This window comes from Didymella exigua, assembly GCF_010094145.1.
Source record: "Didymella exigua CBS 183.55 unplaced genomic scaffold M421scaffold_66, whole genome shotgun sequence".
Classification (NCBI taxonomy): Eukaryota; Fungi; Ascomycota; class Dothideomycetes; order Pleosporales; family Didymellaceae; genus Didymella; species Didymella exigua.
The window spans coordinates 17,031-38,067 of NW_022984840.1; the positions used below are offsets into that span (position 1 = coordinate 17,031).

Sequence of the window (21,037 nt, forward strand, 5' to 3'; positions counted from 1 at the left end):
ACCTAGTCACGTGCTACCCTACCTATACCTATACCCAGTCACGTGCTACCCTACCCAAACCGTTTGGGTAGGGTACCTCATGTACCCTACCTAGTTCCTACCCATAAATCACGTGACTATACCTATACCCTACCCTACCCTACCCATCCGCCAGCCTAGTTGCAACGTCATTACATAGCTACCCTTAGTTCTGCTAGCACTAGTATTAAATATTTAAAAATTGCGAAATTTCACGTACAGATAGAGCGAAATTGTAGCTTTAAAATAAGCGAAAAATTATTGTTGTAGGCCTACTACAACGCAAGTTGTAGAGCGTTGAAGGTTTGTTTGTTGAAGGTTTGTGTTTTGAAGTTGCGACAGCACACCACAGCAGCTGCAGCTGCGCCAGCACACAATGTATCAGCTGCAGCTGCAACAGCACACCACAAAGAACCTGCCAACAAGCACACACTGCAGCACAGGCAGGCCTGGGCGTAGAATTCTTAGTTTACCTACTATTCTTGAATAATATTCTTGTATTTTCTAACGTTCAGGCTGCTAGAGCCCTAGCAAAGAATCTTAACTTAGTGTCTTAGCAAGGAATATTAAGCTTAAAACCTTCTACGCTTAATAACTATTCTATAAATAGGCCTATAATATTGTTTAATAGCTTATTTTAAAGAGGAGACTTAGTAGTATATTAATATAATAAAAGTATAGTTTATTAAGCAGAGCTACTATTGTAGCAGGACTAGGAGTTGTTGTGGCTATTGCAGCTGTTAGGACTGTTAGAGCTGTTGGCTTAAAATTAGCTAGACATTAAATGCACATTGAATGACTGTTGTAGGCCTACAAGTCCTACTGTTGCCCATAGTACAATGCCACGATTTCCTGATTTCGACAACGGAAAAACTTTTCCCGATGTAAGAGCTTCTAATTGTAGGGTATATCTGTAACGGTCTAGACTCTAAAGCTAAAGAAGAGCTAGAGCTAGCCGGTTACATTAGCTTAGCCGGCTTGGCTTAAGCTGGATATATATTATCTACGCAGTTAACTAGGCGTCTAGTTAACTTGTGCATGCTTTTTAGCAAAAGTTGTTAGGAAGTAGATATCCTTTATTGGCCTTTGGCCAGACTACTACAATATCTATCTCCTTATACTAGGTGGAGATGTAAACGCGTCCTTTGTAGATAATAAAAGGCAGGGTTGCATACCTAGCAGCGTAGATGCTCTGGATAATAGTAACCCACTCGCAATTGCCTGGCTAAACAAACTCTAGCTAAGCACGTCTCTCTAAGCCTGTGACAACCTTTATAGACAAAGCAACACCTATCTAGAACCTAGTTTTATTAAAGTTGTGCATGTTGTTGTTGCAAACACTATACTTAACTTTAGTATCCTCTACTAGCTTAAACTACGCACTTATTATCTTAGGATCTTCCTATAGTATCCTCTGTCTATCCTTAGCTTAATTAAAGGCTATGTTAAGCTTGTCTAAACGTGTTACAAGCCTGCTAGCCTATAGTTTGCTAATAGGCTCTTTACTACACACACTAAATATCTTATTAGCTATATCTGCCACCTTATATAGCTAGGGCGCAAATCCTTGCGAATTAAGGTTAAGTATATACTAGACAATTGTCTGCTCCTCTAGTAAAGTAAGTTTCTAGCAATTAGCGTGTATGTCTAGTTAAAACGTAATATTGCAAATGTAACAACGCTCTACGAACAGTGACCCGATGCCACTAGGATACGGTTCTAGCGACTTATGACCATGGCCCTTGTTACATAGCATAAGCTTACACAAAACTGCCACTAAACCCTTATATATAAGGAGCAAGGAACTATAGCATTATAGAGTAGTTTTTCTACATTCTTTTATACAAGACCTATAGGTGTAGAGAATATATCCTAGTGTTCTTATTATCCTAGCGCTCCTATATGCCTCGTAGCGGATTCACACCTATTCTGGATATCTCTCTTCTTGCCTGCATCGTTACAGCAAAGGTGATTAGAAACCTGCTGATGAGGTACGTTTAACGCTCTAGCAGCGCTGTAGATACTGCAAAATTGGCTAGCATAGAAGGCCTAGATAGTAATAATAACTCTTCCTTCTCTAGTAGTATTCTAAAGTTGTTGTTATTAAGGCATGTTGTGTTAGGGTAAAAGGTGGTTGTGCTAAGAGAAAGTGGCTGGTTTGGTGATATGGCTGGCTCGGTGATAATTTGCGTTATGCCTTCAGTATAAGATATTTGCACGTTGCGTTGTGATGGCATGATTGTGTTAGTTGGGTAGTAATTATATTTCGCGAAGCTAGACCGCTCGCTTGGGATCTACGTTAGTATTGTTTTTATTAGGCAATATTAATTGCTATATTTTATCAGCTATACTACTGCACTTACATTAAGCGTGAATAACTTAAAGAAATTGCTATTTGCGTTATAAAACGGAACGTTCTAAAATTCAAGCTAGCTCTGCCTCAATAATACTTTCCACAGAGTGAGGTGGCCTCCAGATATTTAGCACCTTTAATCCCGCACTCTCCACCAGCGCCCGCCACTCAGCCTCCGTCCTCTCCTTCGCACCAAGGCACGCCATCATGGTAATATCGGACGTCGTCACACGAGCGAGCGGCTTCACAGAGCTAATCAAGCTTTCGTGAATGAGAAGCTTCGAGTATCCGGGTTCCATAGCTTCGGCAAGGTGAGAAAGGATCTGCTTCGCCTGTGTGTCTTCCCAGTCGTGCAGCACGTTGTGCATGAAGTAGACACGGGCACCTTTCACGGGCTGTGGTTCAAAAAAGTCATGAGGGTGGATGGAGATGGTGTCGTCAATAGTCAACTCCTTGAGAATATCGGGCAGGTCTTGGAGCACCAGACTGCCCTCAGGGATATCAGGGTGGCGCAGATGAAATTTGGTCAGGTCGTGGCCCTTGCTACCACCGACATCGACGACTAGGGGCCGGTCAGGCTTGGACTCTTTCACAAGAGTCTCAGTTGGGTAAACATCAACCCAGGGCGTCAAGTTATGCTTGGAGTGACTCTCCATGGCATCATTGAATTCCCTTGCGGCGACAGGGTTCGCGCTAAGGGACTGGAACAGATTTTCATTTGAGCCTCTCATGAACTGCCAGTTGCAGTCGTTGGGGTTAGTAGGGACCTTGTATCCCGTCTTCTTGAGGTAGGCTGGCAAAGTCCTGAACATGGGCGAATTGACGAAGCCATAAAATTCACCATAGACGTTGGCGAGGGCCTGATCCTCAGCGAGAGCGCGTATCCACGGTGTAGGCTTGTAGGTGTCCTCGGCGGTCTCGATGGCAAGATTCTGCCCAGAAATTTGCCGAATCATCCGTCCTGTATTGCCGTCAGAATGCTCATCATGAGTTAAGCAGAGCAGATATGTAACCTACGAATAAGCACTACATCGGCACCCGTTAACTCGGCCAGTTCCGCGCAAGTCTTCTCTCCGCCTCCGGTTTCGATCCATTTGCTGAAGACACCCGCGTCAATCAACGTCTTGACGCATGCATTGGTGGCCGGGTTGACCCAACAGTGCTGCCAAACAATGTCCCACGGCTTATGTACTTTGCTTAAGGCCAGGTTCAGCGCGTCTATAGCACGGACGCGCTCTGCTTCGTTAACGAAGGAGTTCGCGTCGAGGCCCTCCAGGGCTCCGATAAGTTGGTCTGTTGATGCCATGTTGGAAATGGGAATTAACTTTTGGGGAAAGATGCAGGAACAACGGAATCGACACTCGGTCTACTATTTGACAAAGGGAAATGTTCTTATCTACCGTAAAATTCTGGCCATATCCACTGGTTGACTGGGGGATTCCAAATACTATAGTAGTTAGTAAATCTCTTTTAACAGATAAGCGCGTACTAAGATCCATTTTTCTTATATGTACTTTCCTAATACGTAATTTGTCCTCAACGACATTTGGTCACGCGGCTACTCAATAGAGTAATTAGTCCTGAATTACATTGAGAAAGCCGCACGATTTAATGCCATGCGGGTTGAATAGGTTAGCACTGATCAGTTGAGGACACGGTATCCGAAATTTGAGTGAGCAAGGATATCTCAGGGGCAGACCCACCTGCTGGGCCACTCACGTACTTTTCACGCCACTTTTGGGATGTCGTGCTTGGCATGCAGCCCCTCGGACTCGTGCGAGCGACTTTGACAGGACCTATCGGTTAGTACCTATTGTAGCAGTTGAACTTTGGTGTTGCTGAATAGTCTGTAACTATTGAGGACTCGAAATAACGTTTTCATTAAGGTAAAGTGAGACTTTCTGTGGGAATATGAAATTCAGTGTTGCTTTTAGTTCCGCTCAAGTCGCCCTCTTTCACAGTTCCTCACCTTACTAACATTACCTCAACAACATCATTTCAACAACACCGAAGCTTGCCCAATCAGATCATCACCACGACGCTGCTGCCCCATCGCGCGCGTAGATGCCTAGAGGAAGTACTGGCCGCCACACTGACACCAAGCTAGATGTCCCGATCGTCAATTGGCTTCGCCCGTCGGTCACCCTTTGCGCTCGTGGTCACCTTAAACTCAAGTGTCTTGTGGATCTGGTCCGCGCCGTGGTAGACGAGCGGGATATTATCGATGCTTTCACCTGCGTGGCTCGATGTTCTCTCCTCGTCATCCAACTGATGCCCTTGAAGTTTATCCCATCTTCCGCTGGTGCTGGATAGCCCTCGGTGGGTGGCGCTACTGCGTCGTCCCTGGCTGGTGGTCCTACTGCCATTGCCACTGCCACTGAGAGTCCGAACTTTGCCTCTGGCCAAGCGGAAGAGTGGGCCCAGTGTGGGCAAAGAGGAGCATACCACGAGAATACAACCCTCTCCTAGACCGAGTATATCGAGAAGCGGGACCGGGTCTAACAAAGTTAGTTCTGTGCTGAGAAACATGCGGGGTGAAGAACTCACAAGTCGGGTTCTCAGCCAGTATTACAAAAATTTCCCCAAAGATTGTGAGTTTGTAGATGGTGAGGATGAAGGCCAGGATACTGAGGCCCAGCGCGATCGAGAACAGGATGCGGTTCTTGAGTGGCATGTTGAGGCGCATAATGAATGGAATCGGGTACAAAGCGAAGAATACATCTAGGAAGGCAGAGTAGGCCGAAGTGAAATAGCCCAAATCTGACATGACCTTGGTACTGGCACATTTTCCGCCTGGTATGGTTCTGTTCCAGCCGAATTCGACCGGATCGCATTGCTCGTACCACCAGACCGAAGTAGCCAATATACAGGCCTGGGAGCTGAGCGCGAGGCCCCAGAATAGTATCGTCGTCTTGAGGCCGTAGTTCAGAATGCGCTTGAGAGTAGCAATGATGGCGAACTTGGGTAGCGAAAATGTCCATATCAGTACCGAACTGATGATTACATTCCACTTGAGAGCTCGCGGTATCAATGGGGGATCGATGGCCTCCATTCTTCGTCCAAGACCGTACTGGGTGCCGATCGTGATCAGGATACAGGTGACGAACATCACAACGACGCAGAATACGGTGATATAGTCGTCCATTCCAAGGCCACCGCCTTTGCTGAATATGCGAGTGCCGACTCTCAACGCCACGAAGACTACAAGACAGTTAGCTGCCATTCGGCGCAACATAAGAGGGCTGCTCGCAAGCTGTGACTGCGAACATAGACCAGCAAGCCCTATCAGCGATGGTGCCATAGTCTTCCACGTCCCACAATCCCATGATGTTGATGATTGGTGTTGCAAAGGTTTGCAGAACGTTAGACCCTCCTGGCGCGATAAAGTTGGCTCATTATTAAATACACTGCCGTGGGATGCGGCGTAGCATGGGGCGTAGCATGGGGCGTAGGATGCGTCCCATGTAACGGTCATGATCCTTCGCTAGCCCCATGAAGTATCGATCTTCGCTACATAGTTGGCTTTTGTTATTTAAATTGTCAATGAATACCGTGTACAGAGGGTCGACAGGTGATCGGAAACTCCTACAGAGGAAAATAGCTGGAAAATCGTTTCGTACAGAAAATGTTGAATGACTCAAGCCAATCGAAAAAACGATCGCTAGCTACCTTCCAGAAAGGTCAAAGGATTTCTACCCCAGGAGTTTCCGACGCCCTGGCGAGACTCTGTATCGAGGAGTCCCTGTGGTTTATGACTCATTTAACCGACATCCAGCTCTCTCCCAGAACAAAAGCAATATGTACCACGTTTGGCACAAACACACACAAATACACACTTCAAAAATAAATACTTCAGTAGCGTCCCCAACACGGACTAGAGATATCTAGAAAAAAAAATCTCCGTTGCTAAAATTTCGCCACCCAAAAAAACGCCATGCTAGCTCAAGCAAACTGTGCATTGATTCGTCAAAAGGTGTCCTGTTCAAACCCGCAGTGTTCTACGGTATTACCTCATACCTGATTGCTTGGAATGGCTGGGGGTAAACAGTAGAGACGATCCTTCTTTCCACCAGCGGTGGTACGGCACGGTGCTACTCTTCTCAACAGGCATTTGAAGCGTGATTCAGAAAGCAAGCGCTCAACTGTTGAATGTTGACCAAGTTGTCCGTTTATCTCGGTACGTAATGCGACTTGGTGGGATCAATAGCAGATTGGCACCAACGCTGCCCATAGTGTTATGTCGTAGTCTGCAAAGCTGGGGGAGGATGAACGAATCTAAGTACTTAAGGATATGTGTGGTAGCAGGATCAGATTCTAAGTCCTCTAGGGATCTGCCTTTTGCACGCTTAGTCTTGAGATAAAAAGACCATTCTATTTACACAGTTCTAGGAATTTAAGTACAGGTATTGACTTTCTAGACGTAACAAACTGTCAGGTATCTGCTTCGTTTTGAAGACGCTTGCGAGACTACTGGGGTAAACCTTTCGTTCAGTCTTTTTGGAGGTAGGAAGTGCATCTCTAGGAGTTCGCTCTTAGCAAATATTGACTCTGTCAGAGTATACTGTCATTAGTGGCCTCTCTATTGACACAGTCTTTCCATCAGATGAGTAGGTTCAGAATAACAAAAGATTGTATCAGATCAGGTATGTAATCATAAAGGTTGGCCCGTTTCAACCTAGAATTTTGACAGCCCTATAAGTCTACCAACCTTATATAGTGGATTGAACTGCTAAGAAATCTGGCTAGTTGCCGTCATGCATTATCTCGTGATGTCCTTACTACATGGCAGCTTAAAGCTTCAAAGCTTAAAGATTATAGTGACTTTTAAGAAGTTGTGGTTACTAGATTCTTCAAAGCAGCAGCCCTAGGCGTAGTACAAACATAGCATATTAAGAATGCAATAGATTACTTACGCATCATGGTGAGATGCAGCTGTGCGAGGCGGCACTTTGCGTTGCCACCACCAGCAGGGAGAATGGCTGGCCCGTTCCTGCCCTGGCCTTGTCCTGGAGGCGATGAGGATTCTTGGGACAAATGGCAATTCATGGTTGATCTGCGTACGTGTCATGCCTCCTGGATTTAGCTCCCGCGGTGGGACCCATCCCAGAACGTTGCTGTTATGCATCCGTGCTACAAGCTATCGTTCTCTGTTATGAAGAGACTGTGTGGCAGGCATAATCAGAAGCTGTAGGCATTATCTTAGCAAAAGTATAACACCATTGTAAGCATGATAGCATGGTTCGCAAACCAAGACTACCTAAGCAAGGAGCCTGTCTGTGCTAGATTGTACGCAGTGGGTCTCACACCCCGCTGCAGTGGCGTAGGGTTTTGGTGAGGCAAAGCGTTAGCGTTCGCACGGGGACAGCTTTGCGCAAGCAAGCGAATTAGCGCTAAAGAAACTAGAATGAGGGCAGAGTGGGTTTGACCATGTAACTCTAGAGTAGTTCTTTGCAGTGCGTAACCTCCAAGAAGCAGTCGACCTGTCATAAGTACTGCCGCACTGTCTTGACGCTCCATTGCCTGTCTGCACGCTTTAAGCGCTGTCTGTCCTTTGTGTTGATCACGCGCTTCAGCATCTAGTCTAGCCCACCTAGCAGTTTTTTGCCTAGTGCATTAACAAACAACGTGTGTTGTCTTATAAATATAATGTTGTTAACTACCTACTTAAGATTAACAGTCACCTAGTCCTCCTCCTTGTCCACCCAGCACAGCTCCTACAGCATCTGCTCTGCTTCAGCCAGCAAGTCATGCGCCATGTTGCAGAAGTGGCTGTTAGCAATTGGCTGGCTGTTTAGATAGAATATCTTTCTGTCCAGAGACTATTGTGTGTTGCCCAAGTTGCTAGTATTTAATCTAATATACTTGTAACGGTCTAGACTCTAGAGCTAAAGATGAGCTAGAGCTAGCCGGTTACATTAGCTTAGCCGGCTTGGCTTAAGCTAGATATATATTATCTACGCAGTTAACTAGACGTCTAGTTAACTTGTGCATGCTTTTTAGCAAAAGTTGTTAGGAAGTAGATATCCTTTATTGGCCTTTGACCAGACTACTACTGTCAGATGCTCGTACTGTGAGCCAGAGTATGTGCTTAACGAGATATTAGGTGGTATAATGATTTATTGATAATTGTGGCGATGGTGTTTTTTTCCGCGTCGTGCTGGTTGCTACAGGATTGAAGTGGGGGGGGGAATTAGCGCTGTTCGCGGCCGCCTGTGTGCGGGCCAATCAGGAGTTGCCAGGTCTCGCTTAATCGACCTAGCAACTGCTGATTGGCTGCGCGACAGGTCCCTGCTTAATTGCACAGATCCAACCTCTTACTACTTACTCTTATCTAACACACCCCCTTTAGCTTAGAAACTCTTTAAGCTAACTATTTATGTGCGTGTAAGGTCCTTAATTTGTTCTTAAATCCTGTCTAGAGGCACGCTATTTAGCACTTCTGTTAACTCCCTGTTTACTAGACTAAGTTGCTAGAGGAAACCTTCCTACTTATTTACTAGGACTACCTTTGTAAGTCTGTCTGCTATTATGCTTGCAGACTAGACGTGTTCTATAATAATCTTTCTAGTGGCCACCTCCTGTTAGAGCTAGTAGTTGTGGATATCCACATGCTAAAGTTTAGTATGTAGTTGCAACACTTCCTTAGTAACTAACGTAAACCCCCAGCACCCAGGCCAACCCAGCACCCGGGCCAAAAAAGCTTGGCAGTACCAACTCACGTTACAACTCTTCAATTTCATCGCTATTTAATATAGAGCCTGCGTACACTGTGCTTGTATCTAATTTAGAATATGCCTCTATATCTTTTTTGCACGTTCGCGCGTTGTGTCTAGTCCCTCTACAGTTTCTATAGCGCTGTAGAGCTAGTTAAGCTTGTTCTTAATCACCACCACCACAAGCCTTCTTTAACCGCTCAGCGGCTACAGAGGCCTCTGCGGCCACCTGAGCTGCTGCCTCACCATACTTTATAGTACTACCTTGCTAGATCTGCTTCCTTTTGCGCAATTTCTGCTTAGTTATTTCTGCTAATTGCTCTTTAAGCTTAGTAATCTGGGCTGCTTAAAGCGCGTTGTGATGCAGCATAAGCTCACTGCCTCTAACAAGCTAAGAGAAGCCTACTTGCGCAGTAATAGGCAACTAAGTAAAAGACTTGCGTACAAGCTTTAACTAAGATCTAAACTTGTAGGTATTGCTTAGAGTCTTTAACTACTACAGCGTCTCTAGGAGGAGGGGTTCTAGTAGGGTACGCAGGCGCACTTTAAGGTAATCTAACACAACCTGCGTATTAAGAGGGACTAGCCCTGCTGCCTTAAAGGCCTTGTAACAGTTCTCTGCTATAAATATATTAAAAAATATGTCCTTAAAGGCAGGGAGAAAGCCTTCTTTATTAATATAGAAGATATGCTTGTGTGCTAAGTCTTGTACGCACTAAGAGTACTTACGCTTTAATAGTAAGAAGTAGACTATATTAAGTAGCTAGAGGATGTGTAATAAGTAAGGTATTATGTAGAGGGTAAGGATTATGTTTTTAAGGTAGTAGTCCTTAAAATCCTAGTTAAGGTAGCTCTTATGGCCGTCCAAAATGAGCAGCCTGTACGCCCCTACCTGGCTCGCCTTTGTATGCGCGTCAAAGTGCTTCAGCCACTCAAGGCCGAGCGCGTTGTTCGTCCAGCCGCTCTCAGAGACGGAGAGCTTCCAATTGCGTGGTATATCTGCCTCCTTGTACTAGGCAGAGATGTGAACGCGTCCTTTGTAGATGATGAAAGGTAGGGTACAAGATCTAGCAGCGCAAACGCTCTAGATAACTGTTACCTACTCGCAATCACCTGGCTAAACAAGCTAAGGTTAATTATGTCTCTCTACGCCTGTAATAACCTTTATTAAGCTAATAACACCTATCTAGAAGCTAGTCTTACTAAAGTTGTGCACATTGTGGTTGTATATGCTGTATTTAGCTTTTGTGTCCTCTACTAGCTTAAACCACGCGCTAATTGTCTCTAGATTCTCCTGCAGCATCCTCTGCCTATCTTTAGCTTGATTAAAGGCCATCTTGAGCGCAGCTAAACGCGTTACAAAGCGCTCAGCCCAGTGCTTGCTAACAGGCTGCCCACCGCGTACACCCAACAGTTTGTTGGCTATATCTGCCACCTCGCACAGCTAGGGCGCGAATCCTCGCAAATTAAGGTCAAGAATGTATTATACAATTGTTCGCTCTTTAGTGCGCGTAAGCTTATATTGTGTGTTATGTCTATTATTAATATAGAGTCTGCCTCTATACCTAGCACTTAAGGTTATATACATTATATTAAATGCCTAAGCAGCGCTTTAGAGGCTTTTAAATTTATATAATTAGAAAGTAGAAAGGGCAAGATTAATTCTACTCTCTTGTTTAGATAATTATATATCTTGTTAGTAAGGCATTACGTGTTAATATTAATAGTTGTGGTCTTGGCAAGAAATGGCCTGGGTGCTGGGTTGGCCTGGGTGCTGGGGGTTTACGTTAGTTAAATTATTTGTTTATTATTAACGTGTTTCACAAGCGAGCGCCGCACCCAACCAAGCGCCGCACTCTCGCTGCCAGAACGCCGGCGCAACAATAGCGCGTAATGTCTCAACCACAACAAGCTCCTACACTCTATACTAAAGCTGATGTACAGCTTGCTATATCTAATATCTTAAGAAACTAAATTTAAAGTATCTAACATGCTAAGAAAGTCTATAAAGTGCCTAAATAAATAATCTAACACTAACATAATAGAACACACTCTTAACACAACTGTAAGCTAAATGCAAAGCGCCTTACAAAGCTAGAAGAGGAGGCAGTTATACTACGTATACTTGAGGAGTCTGTGCGTGACCTACCCTCCTTAAAGGCAGACGTACAAGATATGGCAGATAAACTGCTAAGAGAGCGCGGCGCAAAGCCTGTTAGCAAGAACTAGGTTAACAACTTAGTAAAGCGTACACCAGAGCTCTAGAAGCGGTGGACCCGCCCATACAATCGCCAGCAGACTGCCTGCGAGGACCTAGCAGTTATCCAGCCCTAGTTCACGCTTGTTCAGTCTATAAAGGCAAAGTATAGTATTATAGACAAGGATGTGTACAACTTTAATAAGTCTAGCTTCCTAATAGGCAAAATCTTGTTACAGCTAGTAGTAACAAGCTTAGAGAAGCCTAGGAAGTAGAAGAAGATCTAACCTAGTAATTATAAGTAGGCTACCCTAGTATAAGGCGTTAGGTTAATAGGGAAGGTTATCCTACTATTCCTTATCCTTGCAGGCAAGGTTCTTATCTCTAACTAGTTTACTAAGGACCTCCTATAGGACTAGGTTATTAATGTTAGTCCTACTAGCTAGAATAATAATAATCTAGCGCTTGCCTAGCTCTACTACTTTAATACGCATGCAAAGCTAGTTAGGGTCTACCAGCTACTTATTATTGACGGCCATGAGAGCCACTGCTTAGTGGCTTTCCAAGATCTCTGCAGAGAGAAGAAGATAATCACTCTCTGTATGCCCCCGCACTCGTCGCACCTGTTGCAGCCACTTGACGTCGCCTGCTTCTCGCCACTAAAGCGCCTGTATAAGGCTACAGTTAACTGTGCTGGTTAGAGGCCTTCTGCGCACTAGAGGGATGTAGGGCAAATTTTTACTTAGAATGCTACTATAGCACCTACTCCCCCCTTATTGTAAGCAGGCTTATGTACCTAAGTAAATAATTTCAGTAACTAGAATTTTTGTGTTTATATTTAATTATTACCTGTTAGGAGTGGTAAGTCCTCTTTACGTCTAGACAAGGCATTAGCCTAGCTATTAACCTTTCTAGGACAGTATACAAATATTAGGTAAAACTAGCTTAACAAGCTTAACTACCTAACGTGCCTTTCTAATAGTAATCTTGTTTTGCAGAAGTACTCTAGATTCTTGTAGTTAGTAATAACTGTGAAGTGTTCTACAGATCTTAGCTTAGTGCTATATTCTTAGACGTACTTAATAACTGCTAGCATCTCCTTGTTGTAGATAGTGTAGTTTACCTTAGCCTTTGTGTTTTTTGTGGAGAAATATGCAACAGTCTGCAGGATGCTATTAGTCCTGTACTGTAATAGTACACCCCTAGTGGCCTATCTAGAGGCATTGCACTCTAGGATTGTCTTTAGGTTCTTATTAAAGTTTAATAGCGCAGGTTCTGCAATAAATACTATCTTTATAGCCTTAAAGGCTAATTATTAAAGCTTCCCCTACTTAAATACTAAATTCTTCCCTATTAACTAAGTTAGTAGTTCTAGTATTAAGGAGAAGTTACTAGCAAACTATTAATAGAAGTTAGTAAACCCTAGGAAGCTCTATATCCCTTTTACTAATTTTAGGGGTGCTTCTCGCCACTAAAGCGCCTGTATAGCGACGAGGTTTCGGCCTTAGCACGCAGTTGCATCCACTATATTAATAAGGAAACCTTCCTGCTAGCCTTTAAATCAGCATTTAGTAAGGCGTTCACTAGAGAGAACGTTCGCGCAGGCTTTAGAGGTGCTAGGCTAGTCCTACACAACCTAGAGGTAGTGTTATTAAAGCTTAATGTGCGCCTGCGCACGCTAACGCCACTAAAACCTAGCAACATCGCCTAGGAGCTAAAGACACCCCACACTGCTTACAAAGTAGAGGAGCAGTTAACTCTAATTTAAAAGCAGATTTAAATCTATTAAGGGTCTCTAGCAAGTTTGTTAGATAAGCAGGTTAAATAGTTAGTAAAGGGCGCTTAGCAGATAGCTTATAATATAGTGTTAATGCAGGAGGAAATAGGCTACCTTTAAGACGCTGTAGAAGCATCTACAAAGCACAAGACCTATAAGCAACAATATATACACGCAGAGGAGACCCTTATAGTTAGTAAAGTAGCTAACTTAATTACTAAAAAGGAGGGTAGGGGTTGTAGTAAGGGTAAGACACCTACAAAGAGGGTGCGCGTTAGATAACACTATAGGTGTTATAGTAAGATTAGAAACAATTCCTATAACGTACTCCACAAGCGAGCTGGCCACCCAAGCGAGCTGGCCACTTTTGCCAAGACCACACCAATACTGCACATACTTTGCAACATTACAGCACACAACTATAATATATTATACTATACAGTATACTAAACTAGTCTATAGTACTCTGTGTATCTTTACTGCATGTTCGCGCGTTGTGCCCTGTCTTGCTACATGTGCTACAGCGCCTTAGAGACTAAGTGCTCCTATCAACACGCGACCTCTTCTTTGCCTTCTTCCCATCACTACAGGCCTTAAACTCCTTTAGAGTAGTTAGCCACACTCCCTTAGCAAAGACTAGAGTCCCCTCTTACTATAATTGCTTCCTTTTGTGTGATTTACAACGTGTGGTAGCCTTGTTAGCTGCCTGTAGGTTAGCAACCTAGTTACGCACTAAAACTAGTGAATGCGCCATTAGCTCTGCGCCTTTAGTGAGCTAATTAAGAGCGTTAACTATAGACGTTGGCAAGCTATTAGCGTGTCTCTAAATCCTCTCTTAAATTAGCTTTAATTAAGACCTAAATTCTAGGGTGTTGCTAAGTGTTTTAGACTCCTACGTACTGTTGTCTATAGTAGGTGGCGTTCTGTGCGCAGCTGTACTTTAAGCTTTAATAGCACAGCCTCTAGGTTAAGTGGGACTAGGCTAGCACCTCTAAATCCTCCCTAGATGTTGCTCTCTGTAATTAAGGCGTCAAAAGCCGCTTTAAAGCACAGCAAGAACTTAAGTTTAGTGATGTAAGTAATCCTGCTGCGCATCAGCCACTTAGCTTGGCGGCCATAGGCCTTCTTTAACAGGGCAAAACAGCCTACGTCAAGTGGCTGCAGTAGGTGCGACGAGTGTGGAGGGATACACAGGGTAATAATCTTGTGTTCCTCACAGTACTGGTGGAATTCAACTAAGTTGTGGCTCTCATGGCCGTCTAGAATAAGCAGCTGATGGCTGCTAAAAGTGCGCGCCTTTGTGTGCTTATTAAAGTGCTTTAACTACTTAACTCTAAGCTTGTTGTTAGTCTAGCTGTCGTTAGAGACATTAAGAACCTAGTTATTAGTTATACTAGGCTCCTTATACTAGGTAGAGAGGTGGTGCTTGCTAGAGAAGATAATAAAGGGTAGGATAGACTAGCCCTTCGCGCAGATGCCTTAGATAATACTAGTCTACTCTTAGTTACCCTGCTATACTGCCTTTAGTCTCCCTTAACGCTTAGAGCCTATAACAATAGCTCCTATTAATATAACACCTATTATAAAGCTAGACTTATTAAAGTTATAGGTGTCTTTATCTTGTATACTATACTTAGCTTTAGTATTCTCTACTAGTTAGAACTAGTCCCTAATTACCTTAGGATCCTTACACAGAGCTCTCTTATAGTTGTACTTGCAATTAAATTTAACTTTAAGCTCTAGCCAACGTTTTACAAAGTTGGCAGCCTAGTTCTTGCCAACGTAGGGCTGGTGGCGCTCAGCAAGCAGAGAATTGGCCATATCCTCCACATCAGCAAGCTAGGGTGGGTATCCTCACTCGTCTAGCTTCAATACATGCTGGACAATCACCTCCTCCTTAGTACTAGTTATCCTTATTATGTTGGGCTTGCAATCGCGTTGTGAAGAGGCTCTAGTAAGGCGCGTGCCTAGGGTGCTTTAAGAGACCTGGTATATTGCTGCAGCACGTTGCACGCTTAGTGTCGCGTCTTGCTAGATAGCCTAGAGGGCAAGCTGTATATGTGTTTTATTTAAAGGCTTTTTTACGTTGTTGCGTTGAGGCATTACAGGGGGAGTGAAGTTCGGTGTGGTCTTGGCAAAAGTGGCCAGCTCGCTTGGGTGGCCAGCTCGCTTGTGGAGTACGTTACTTGTAAGGTAGAAATAGAGGACGTAGATAATAGTAAAGCTTCTAAATAATACTATCTAGGCCTGCGAACAATTATTTATTTGTGTTGTGTTGTGATATAGCGCTGCACAGGCGTTCTGTTGTTGAAAGTGCGGCGCTCGGTTGGGTGCGGCACTCGCTTGTGAAACACGTTATCTCTAATATTTAAGGAGCTAGAAGCAAAAACAAAAAAAGCCTACCCTATCCATCCGCCAGCCTAATTGCAACAGATGTACTGTTTGGAACGAACAGACATAGAATTGGAATTAATGCTATAGTCGTGCAGTTCAATATAAAGGCGTTCGGTGAGGACGCACACGAGTACAGACCTGAACGGTGGCTTGAGAGCGAGGAGAGGTATCTTGTAATGGACAAAGCGATACTGGTGTTCAGTGCCGGTACCAGGACATGTATTGGCAAGCATGTAAGTGTTACGGTGTTTGATTACGCTACGTTCTCATACTGACTCCTCACCACATCTTCCAAATGCTGGATATACAAGGTGGTGTTGGAGATCTTCCGTCATTTCACAGTCAAGATAGCTTATAATCAATCAGCCTTGGACGACTCGTAATGCCACCTTCTTCATGCAGAGTAACGTTATTTGTAAGCTGGAGCGAAGAGTGGAGGAGTGATCTCGCGCGTAGGAACTGCCGTTAGATGCACGGGTATCATGTGTTATCAACTATAGAACAGGAGAATGTTATAACGTAATATTAACTTCATTAAGTTACAGTATTAAGTATTATGCTAAACTAATATTTAGTTCGTGAGAACGTACTTGTACCTAGGCAGGTCTCAAATTTCCGTTGTTATTACTATGACTGTAATACAACAGTATCGGCAACAGCAAAACGTGAGTGTACAGCGAGTGGGCCGGCTAAGCGAGTGGACCGCCTCAACAAGCCATTAGGCCTTCTACACGCAATTACTCAACACCACAATGTTGTACTATAGCTAACAGTATATATTCTTAATTACTAATGTCTACTATATCTTTTTCACATATGCGCGAGTTGTGCCCTATCTTACTATAGTGCTTGCAGTGCCTTTTACCCTACTTGCCTGTACCTGTTTAGGCCCTACCCTTACGCGTTTCCCCCTCTACCTGCGCCCTAATATTATATTAGGCTATTAAATCCTCTACCTATTCCTTTAATAGGTCTCTACCCTTCTAAATCTACTTTCTTTTGTGTAATTTGCGCTTAGAAGCAGCCTTGTTTAACGCTTTAAGCTACAGCACTTAGGCTGCCAATAACGTCTGCCCATGCAGTAGCATTACAGTGCCTCTCTGCAGCTAATTAACAATCTCTACTATTAGAGTTAGTAATAACCTATAGTGCTTTTAAATACAATCGCAAAGCAGCGTTAATTAAGCATCTATCTTGTTAGCGTTAGTGGGCGTCTTAGGGTTCTGTTAGGCCCCCCCTAGTAGAGGTGGTGTTAGCGTCTAAAGCTTAGCATTAAGCTTTAATAGCACTACTAATAGGTTATTAGGCACTAAGCTAGTTGCTCTAAAGCTTAATATAATATTTGCCTTTAAGAACACCTTCTTAAAAACCTTTATAAATGTTGTAATAAAGGCCTTCTTATTAATTTAACTAATGTAGTCTGTTACTAAGACTCTAATCTCTTTGCTATACTCCTGCTTTAAGGGGGTAAAACAGCCCACATTAAGTAGCTGCAGGATGTGTGATAAGTGTGGAGGCATATACAGGGCAATTATCTTGTTCTCCTTGCAAAGATCCTAGAAGGCAAGTAACTTATAGCTTTTATAGCTATTATTTATTAGTAGTATATAGCTACCTACCCTTTAGTCCTTAATCTACTTAATAAAGTGCCTTAACTAGGCTATACTAATATTATTTATAGTTTAGCTATTATTGCTAACGTAGATTATCACCAAGCCGGCCATATCACCAAACTGGCTATTTTCTCTTAGCACGACTAACACAAGTTACTGCAACTACAACTACTTACTATTAAATAGTGACCTAGCATACTACATGCTTGCATTAGATTTAGAAGATATTTCTACACCCTCCTAGCACGTTTGTGCGTTGTGTCTAGTTTTACTGCAGTTCCTACAGCGCTGAACAGTTAACTAAGCTCCTAGTTAACTACCTCCACCCTAAGTCTTCTTAGATGGCTGAGCTGCTACACACGCCTCAGCAGCTACCCGCGATGCTGCTGGGCCATACTTAAGTGTGCCACTATGCTGAATCTGCTTTCTCTTACGCGATTTTCTCTTAGTTATTACTACTAATTGCTCTTCAAGCTCTTGCACGCAGGCCTTAATAAGGATGTTTTTGTGTAGTATCTCTTTAGCCCCTTTTATAAGCTTTAAGAACCCCTCTTGCGCTGCACTTAGTAATTGTTAGAAGGAGTTGCTTATAAGCTTAGATTAAGACCTAAACTTGTGTGTATTGCTTAGCGTCTTAGATTGCTACAGTGTTTTAGGTAGAGGTACTGCTAGTAGGGTATGCAGCTGCACTTTAAGGCGATCTAACGCTACCTACATGTTAGTAGGAACAAGCCCTAATACCTTAAAGGCCTTTTAGCAGTTAACCTTTATAAATATATTAAGAAACACATCCCTAAAGGCTAGTAGGAAGCCTTTCTTGTTAATATAGAAGACATGTTAGCGTGCTAAGTCTTAAACATGTTAGGAGTACTTATACTTTAATAGTAAGAAATAGACTATGTTAAGTAGCTAGAGGATGTGCAACAAGTAAGGTAGTATATAGAGAGTAAGGATTTAGTTCTCTAGGTAATAGTCCTTAAACTCCTAGTTAAGATAGCTCTTATAGCTGTCTAAGATAAGCAGCCTATACACTCCTACCTAACACGTCTTTATATGCGTGTTAAAGTGCTTTAACTACTTAAGGCTAAGCACATTGTTTATCTAACTATTCTTAGAGACTAAGAGCTTCTAATTGTGGGGTATACCTGTCTCCTTATACTAGGCAGAGATGTAGACGCGTCCTTTGTAGATAATAAAAGGTAGGGTTGCATACCTAGCGGCGCAGATGCTCTGGATAATAGTAACCCACTCGCGATCACCTGGCTGAACAAGCTCTAGCTGAGCACGTCTCTCTAAGCCTGTTACAACCTTTAAAGACAAAGCAATGCCTATCTAGAACCTAGTTTTATTAAAGTTGTGTATATTGTTGTTGCAAACACTATACTTAACTTAAGTATCCTCTACTAGCTTAAACTACGTGCTAATTATCTTAGGATCTTCCTGTAGTATCCTCTGTCTATCCTTAGCTTAATTAAAGGCTATTTTAAGCTTGTCTGAACGCGTTACAAGCCTGCTAGCCTATAGTTTGCTAACAGGCTCTTCACTACGCACACTAAGTATCTTATTAGCTATATCTGCCACCTTATATAGCTAGGGCGCAAATCCTTGCAAATTAAGGTTAAGTATATACTAGATAATTATCTGCTCCTCTAGTATAGTAAGTTTCTAGCAATTAGTGCGTACGTCTAGTTAAAACGTAATATTGCAAAGGCAATTAGAGACCTACTAATAAGGTACGTTCAACGCTCTAGCAGCGCTGCAGATACTGCGAAATTGGCTAGCGTAGAAGGCCTAGATAGTAAGAATAACTCTACCTTCTCTAGTAGTATTCTAAAGTTGTTGTTGTTGAGGCATGTTGTGTTAGGGTAAAAGGTGGTCGTGCCAAGAGAAAGTGGCTGGTTCGGTGATATGGCTGGCTCGGTGATAATCTACGTTAACCCTAAAGCGCTATTAGGGCCTTAAGTTAGAGTACTAGGATATGTTGTAGTTCTTTGCTTTAAAGATAAGGTAGGGCGCAATTGCCTAGCCTATTGCGTTAATTACAGCAATAAAAGTTACCTGCTTACAGTCCTCCTATTATAACCTAATAGGCTTAGTACGTCTCTCTAATGTAGTAACTACTTTAAAGCAGTTTCTAATGCCTATAGTAAAGCTAGTCTTGTTAAAGTTATAGGTATCTTTATCTAGAATACTGTACTTAGCCTTAACATTACGTACAAGGTTAAACCAAGGCTTAATAACCCCTAGGTTACTGCACAAGACTCTCTAGTAATGCCTCTATTAAGTTATATATAATTTAAGTCTAGGTTTACGTTTAACAAAGTTTAAAACCTATTATAGGCTAATAGGCTTTGCGCTGTGTGCAGCGCGCAGTTAATAAGCTAACATGGTTGGCAAGCGAGTCGGTCAGACAAGCGAGTCGGTCACCCCACCAACTTTGATCACCTACTCTATCTTAACACACAATGCCTCCACGCCGCGCTCCTCTTATGCAGTCAAGTAAAGCAGATATTCAGCTTGCTCTCTTATCTATAAATTCTGCCTAAATTCAGAGTACGCGACGCGCTGCTACAGTCTTTAATATCCCAAAATTAACCCTAATTGACTAGCGCGCTGGAAAGCGCGCGCGACGCAATTACCAGCCTAACTCAAGGAAGCTTACCCAGGGAGAAGAGGAGGTGATTGTCAGCTATATACTTCACCTAGATCAGCGTGGATTTGCGCCTACCTACGCAGCTGCACGTGATATGGCTGATAAGCTGCTAGCTGCACGCGGCGCTGGCCAGGTTGGGCAGAAGTGGCCAGCTAACTTTGTTAAGCGTACAGACAGTCTTTAGACGTGTTTTAACTAAGCGTACAATAGGCAGCAAGCTCTGTGTAAGGATGTAATATTAATAAAGAGGTAGTTTAAGCTTGTAGAAGAGACAAAGGCTAAGTACATCAGGAAAAGTTTTTCGAAATCCGGCCTAGACCGGCCGTTGCTGACAGTCGTGGCATGGTCGTGCAACGGCCGTTCAACGGCCCCAACAGCCCTAATTTGCGCCCAACAGCCCCAATTTCGCGCTAACGTTGCCAACAGCCAAAACACTAAGTGCCTATATTCAACAAACTTGAAACGACGTTGCAACGTCGTTGCATGGCTACCCTCAGTGGTGCTAGCACTAGCATTAAATATTCAAAAATTGCGAAATTTCACATACAGATAGAGCGAAATTGTAGCTTCAAAATAAGCGAAAAATTATTGTTGTAGGCCTACTACAACGCGAGTTATAGAGCGTTGAAGGTTTGTTTATTAAAGGTTTGTGTTTTGAAGTTGCGACAGCACACCATAGCAGCTGCAGCTGCGCCCGCACACAACGTAGCAGCTGCAACAGCATACAGCATAGCACCTGCTGACCACAACACACACACACACACACACAGCAGCAGCGCAACAGGAGCTTGCAGGACAGGCAGGCCCAGGCGTAAAATTCTTGGTTTACCTACTATTCTTAAATAATATTCTTATATTTTCTAACATTCAGGCTGCTAGAGCCCTAGCAAAGAATCTTAACTTAGTGTCTTAGCAAGGAACATTAAGCTTAAAACCTTCTACGCTTAATAACTATTCTATTACTAGGCCTATAATATTGTTTAATAGCTTATTTTAAAGAGGAGACTTAGTAGTATATTAATATAATAAAAGTATAGTTTATAAAGCAGAGCTACTATTGTAGCAGGATTAGGAGTTATTGTGGCCATTAGAGCCATTAGGACTGTTAGAGTCGTTGGCTCAAAATTGGCTCAAAATTAGCTAGACATTGAATGCACATTGAATAACTGTTGTAGGCCTACTAGTCCTACTGTTGCCCACAGTACAATGCCACGATTTCCCAATTTCGACAATGGAAAAACTTTTCCCGATGTAGGGTATCTGCAATAAGGACGTCTATAACTTTAATAAAGCTAGCTTTATAATAGGCAAGATTACAA

General features: G+C 43.1%; 3 protein-coding genes across 3 annotated transcripts; all 3 read right to left on the bottom strand.

The window, feature by feature from the left end:
• Positions 1 to 2,442: 2,442 nt before the first annotated feature.
• Positions 2,443 to 3,677, bottom strand: M421DRAFT_10438 (S-adenosyl-L-methionine-dependent methyltransferase; the record flags this gene model as incomplete). Its single annotated transcript, XM_033587010.1, has 2 exons — positions 2,443 to 3,332; positions 3,389 to 3,677. 2 exons carry the CDS (start codon positions 3,675 to 3,677, stop codon positions 2,443 to 2,445), a joined length of 1,179 nt encoding a protein of 392 aa, XP_033442827.1.
• A 557-nt stretch (positions 3,678 to 4,234) lies between these two features.
• On the bottom strand, positions 4,235 to 5,721 carry M421DRAFT_426765 (uncharacterized protein). Its single transcript, XM_033594490.1, has 2 exons — positions 4,919 to 5,721; positions 4,235 to 4,869 (listed from the first exon to the last, which is right to left on the bottom strand). Exons 1-2 carry the CDS (start codon positions 5,670 to 5,672, stop codon positions 4,475 to 4,477), a joined length of 1,149 nt encoding a protein of 382 aa, XP_033442828.1. The 5' UTR covers positions 5,673 to 5,721; the 3' UTR covers positions 4,235 to 4,474.
• An 8,339-nt stretch (positions 5,722 to 14,060) lies between these two features.
• On the bottom strand, positions 14,061 to 18,379 carry M421DRAFT_77754 (DDE-domain-containing protein; the record flags this gene model as incomplete). Its single annotated transcript, XM_033597353.1, has 3 exons — positions 14,061 to 14,381; positions 15,827 to 15,911; positions 18,225 to 18,379. Coding segments are annotated over 3 exons (561 nt in total), but the record flags the coding sequence as incomplete, so codon positions are not given.
• Between the last annotated feature and the right edge of the window lie 2,658 nt (positions 18,380 to 21,037).

Bases quoted from the DNA above. Each gene is read 5' to 3' on its own strand.
- M421DRAFT_426765 (XM_033594490.1), bottom strand. From the start codon at position 5,672: ATGGCACCATCGCTGATAGGGCTTGCTGGTCTATGTTCGCAGTCACAG. The intron at 4,870-4,918 runs GTGAGTTCTTCA...TAACTTTGTTAG, and splicing joins ACTGGCTGAGAACCCGACTT to ACCCGGTCCCGCTTCTCGAT.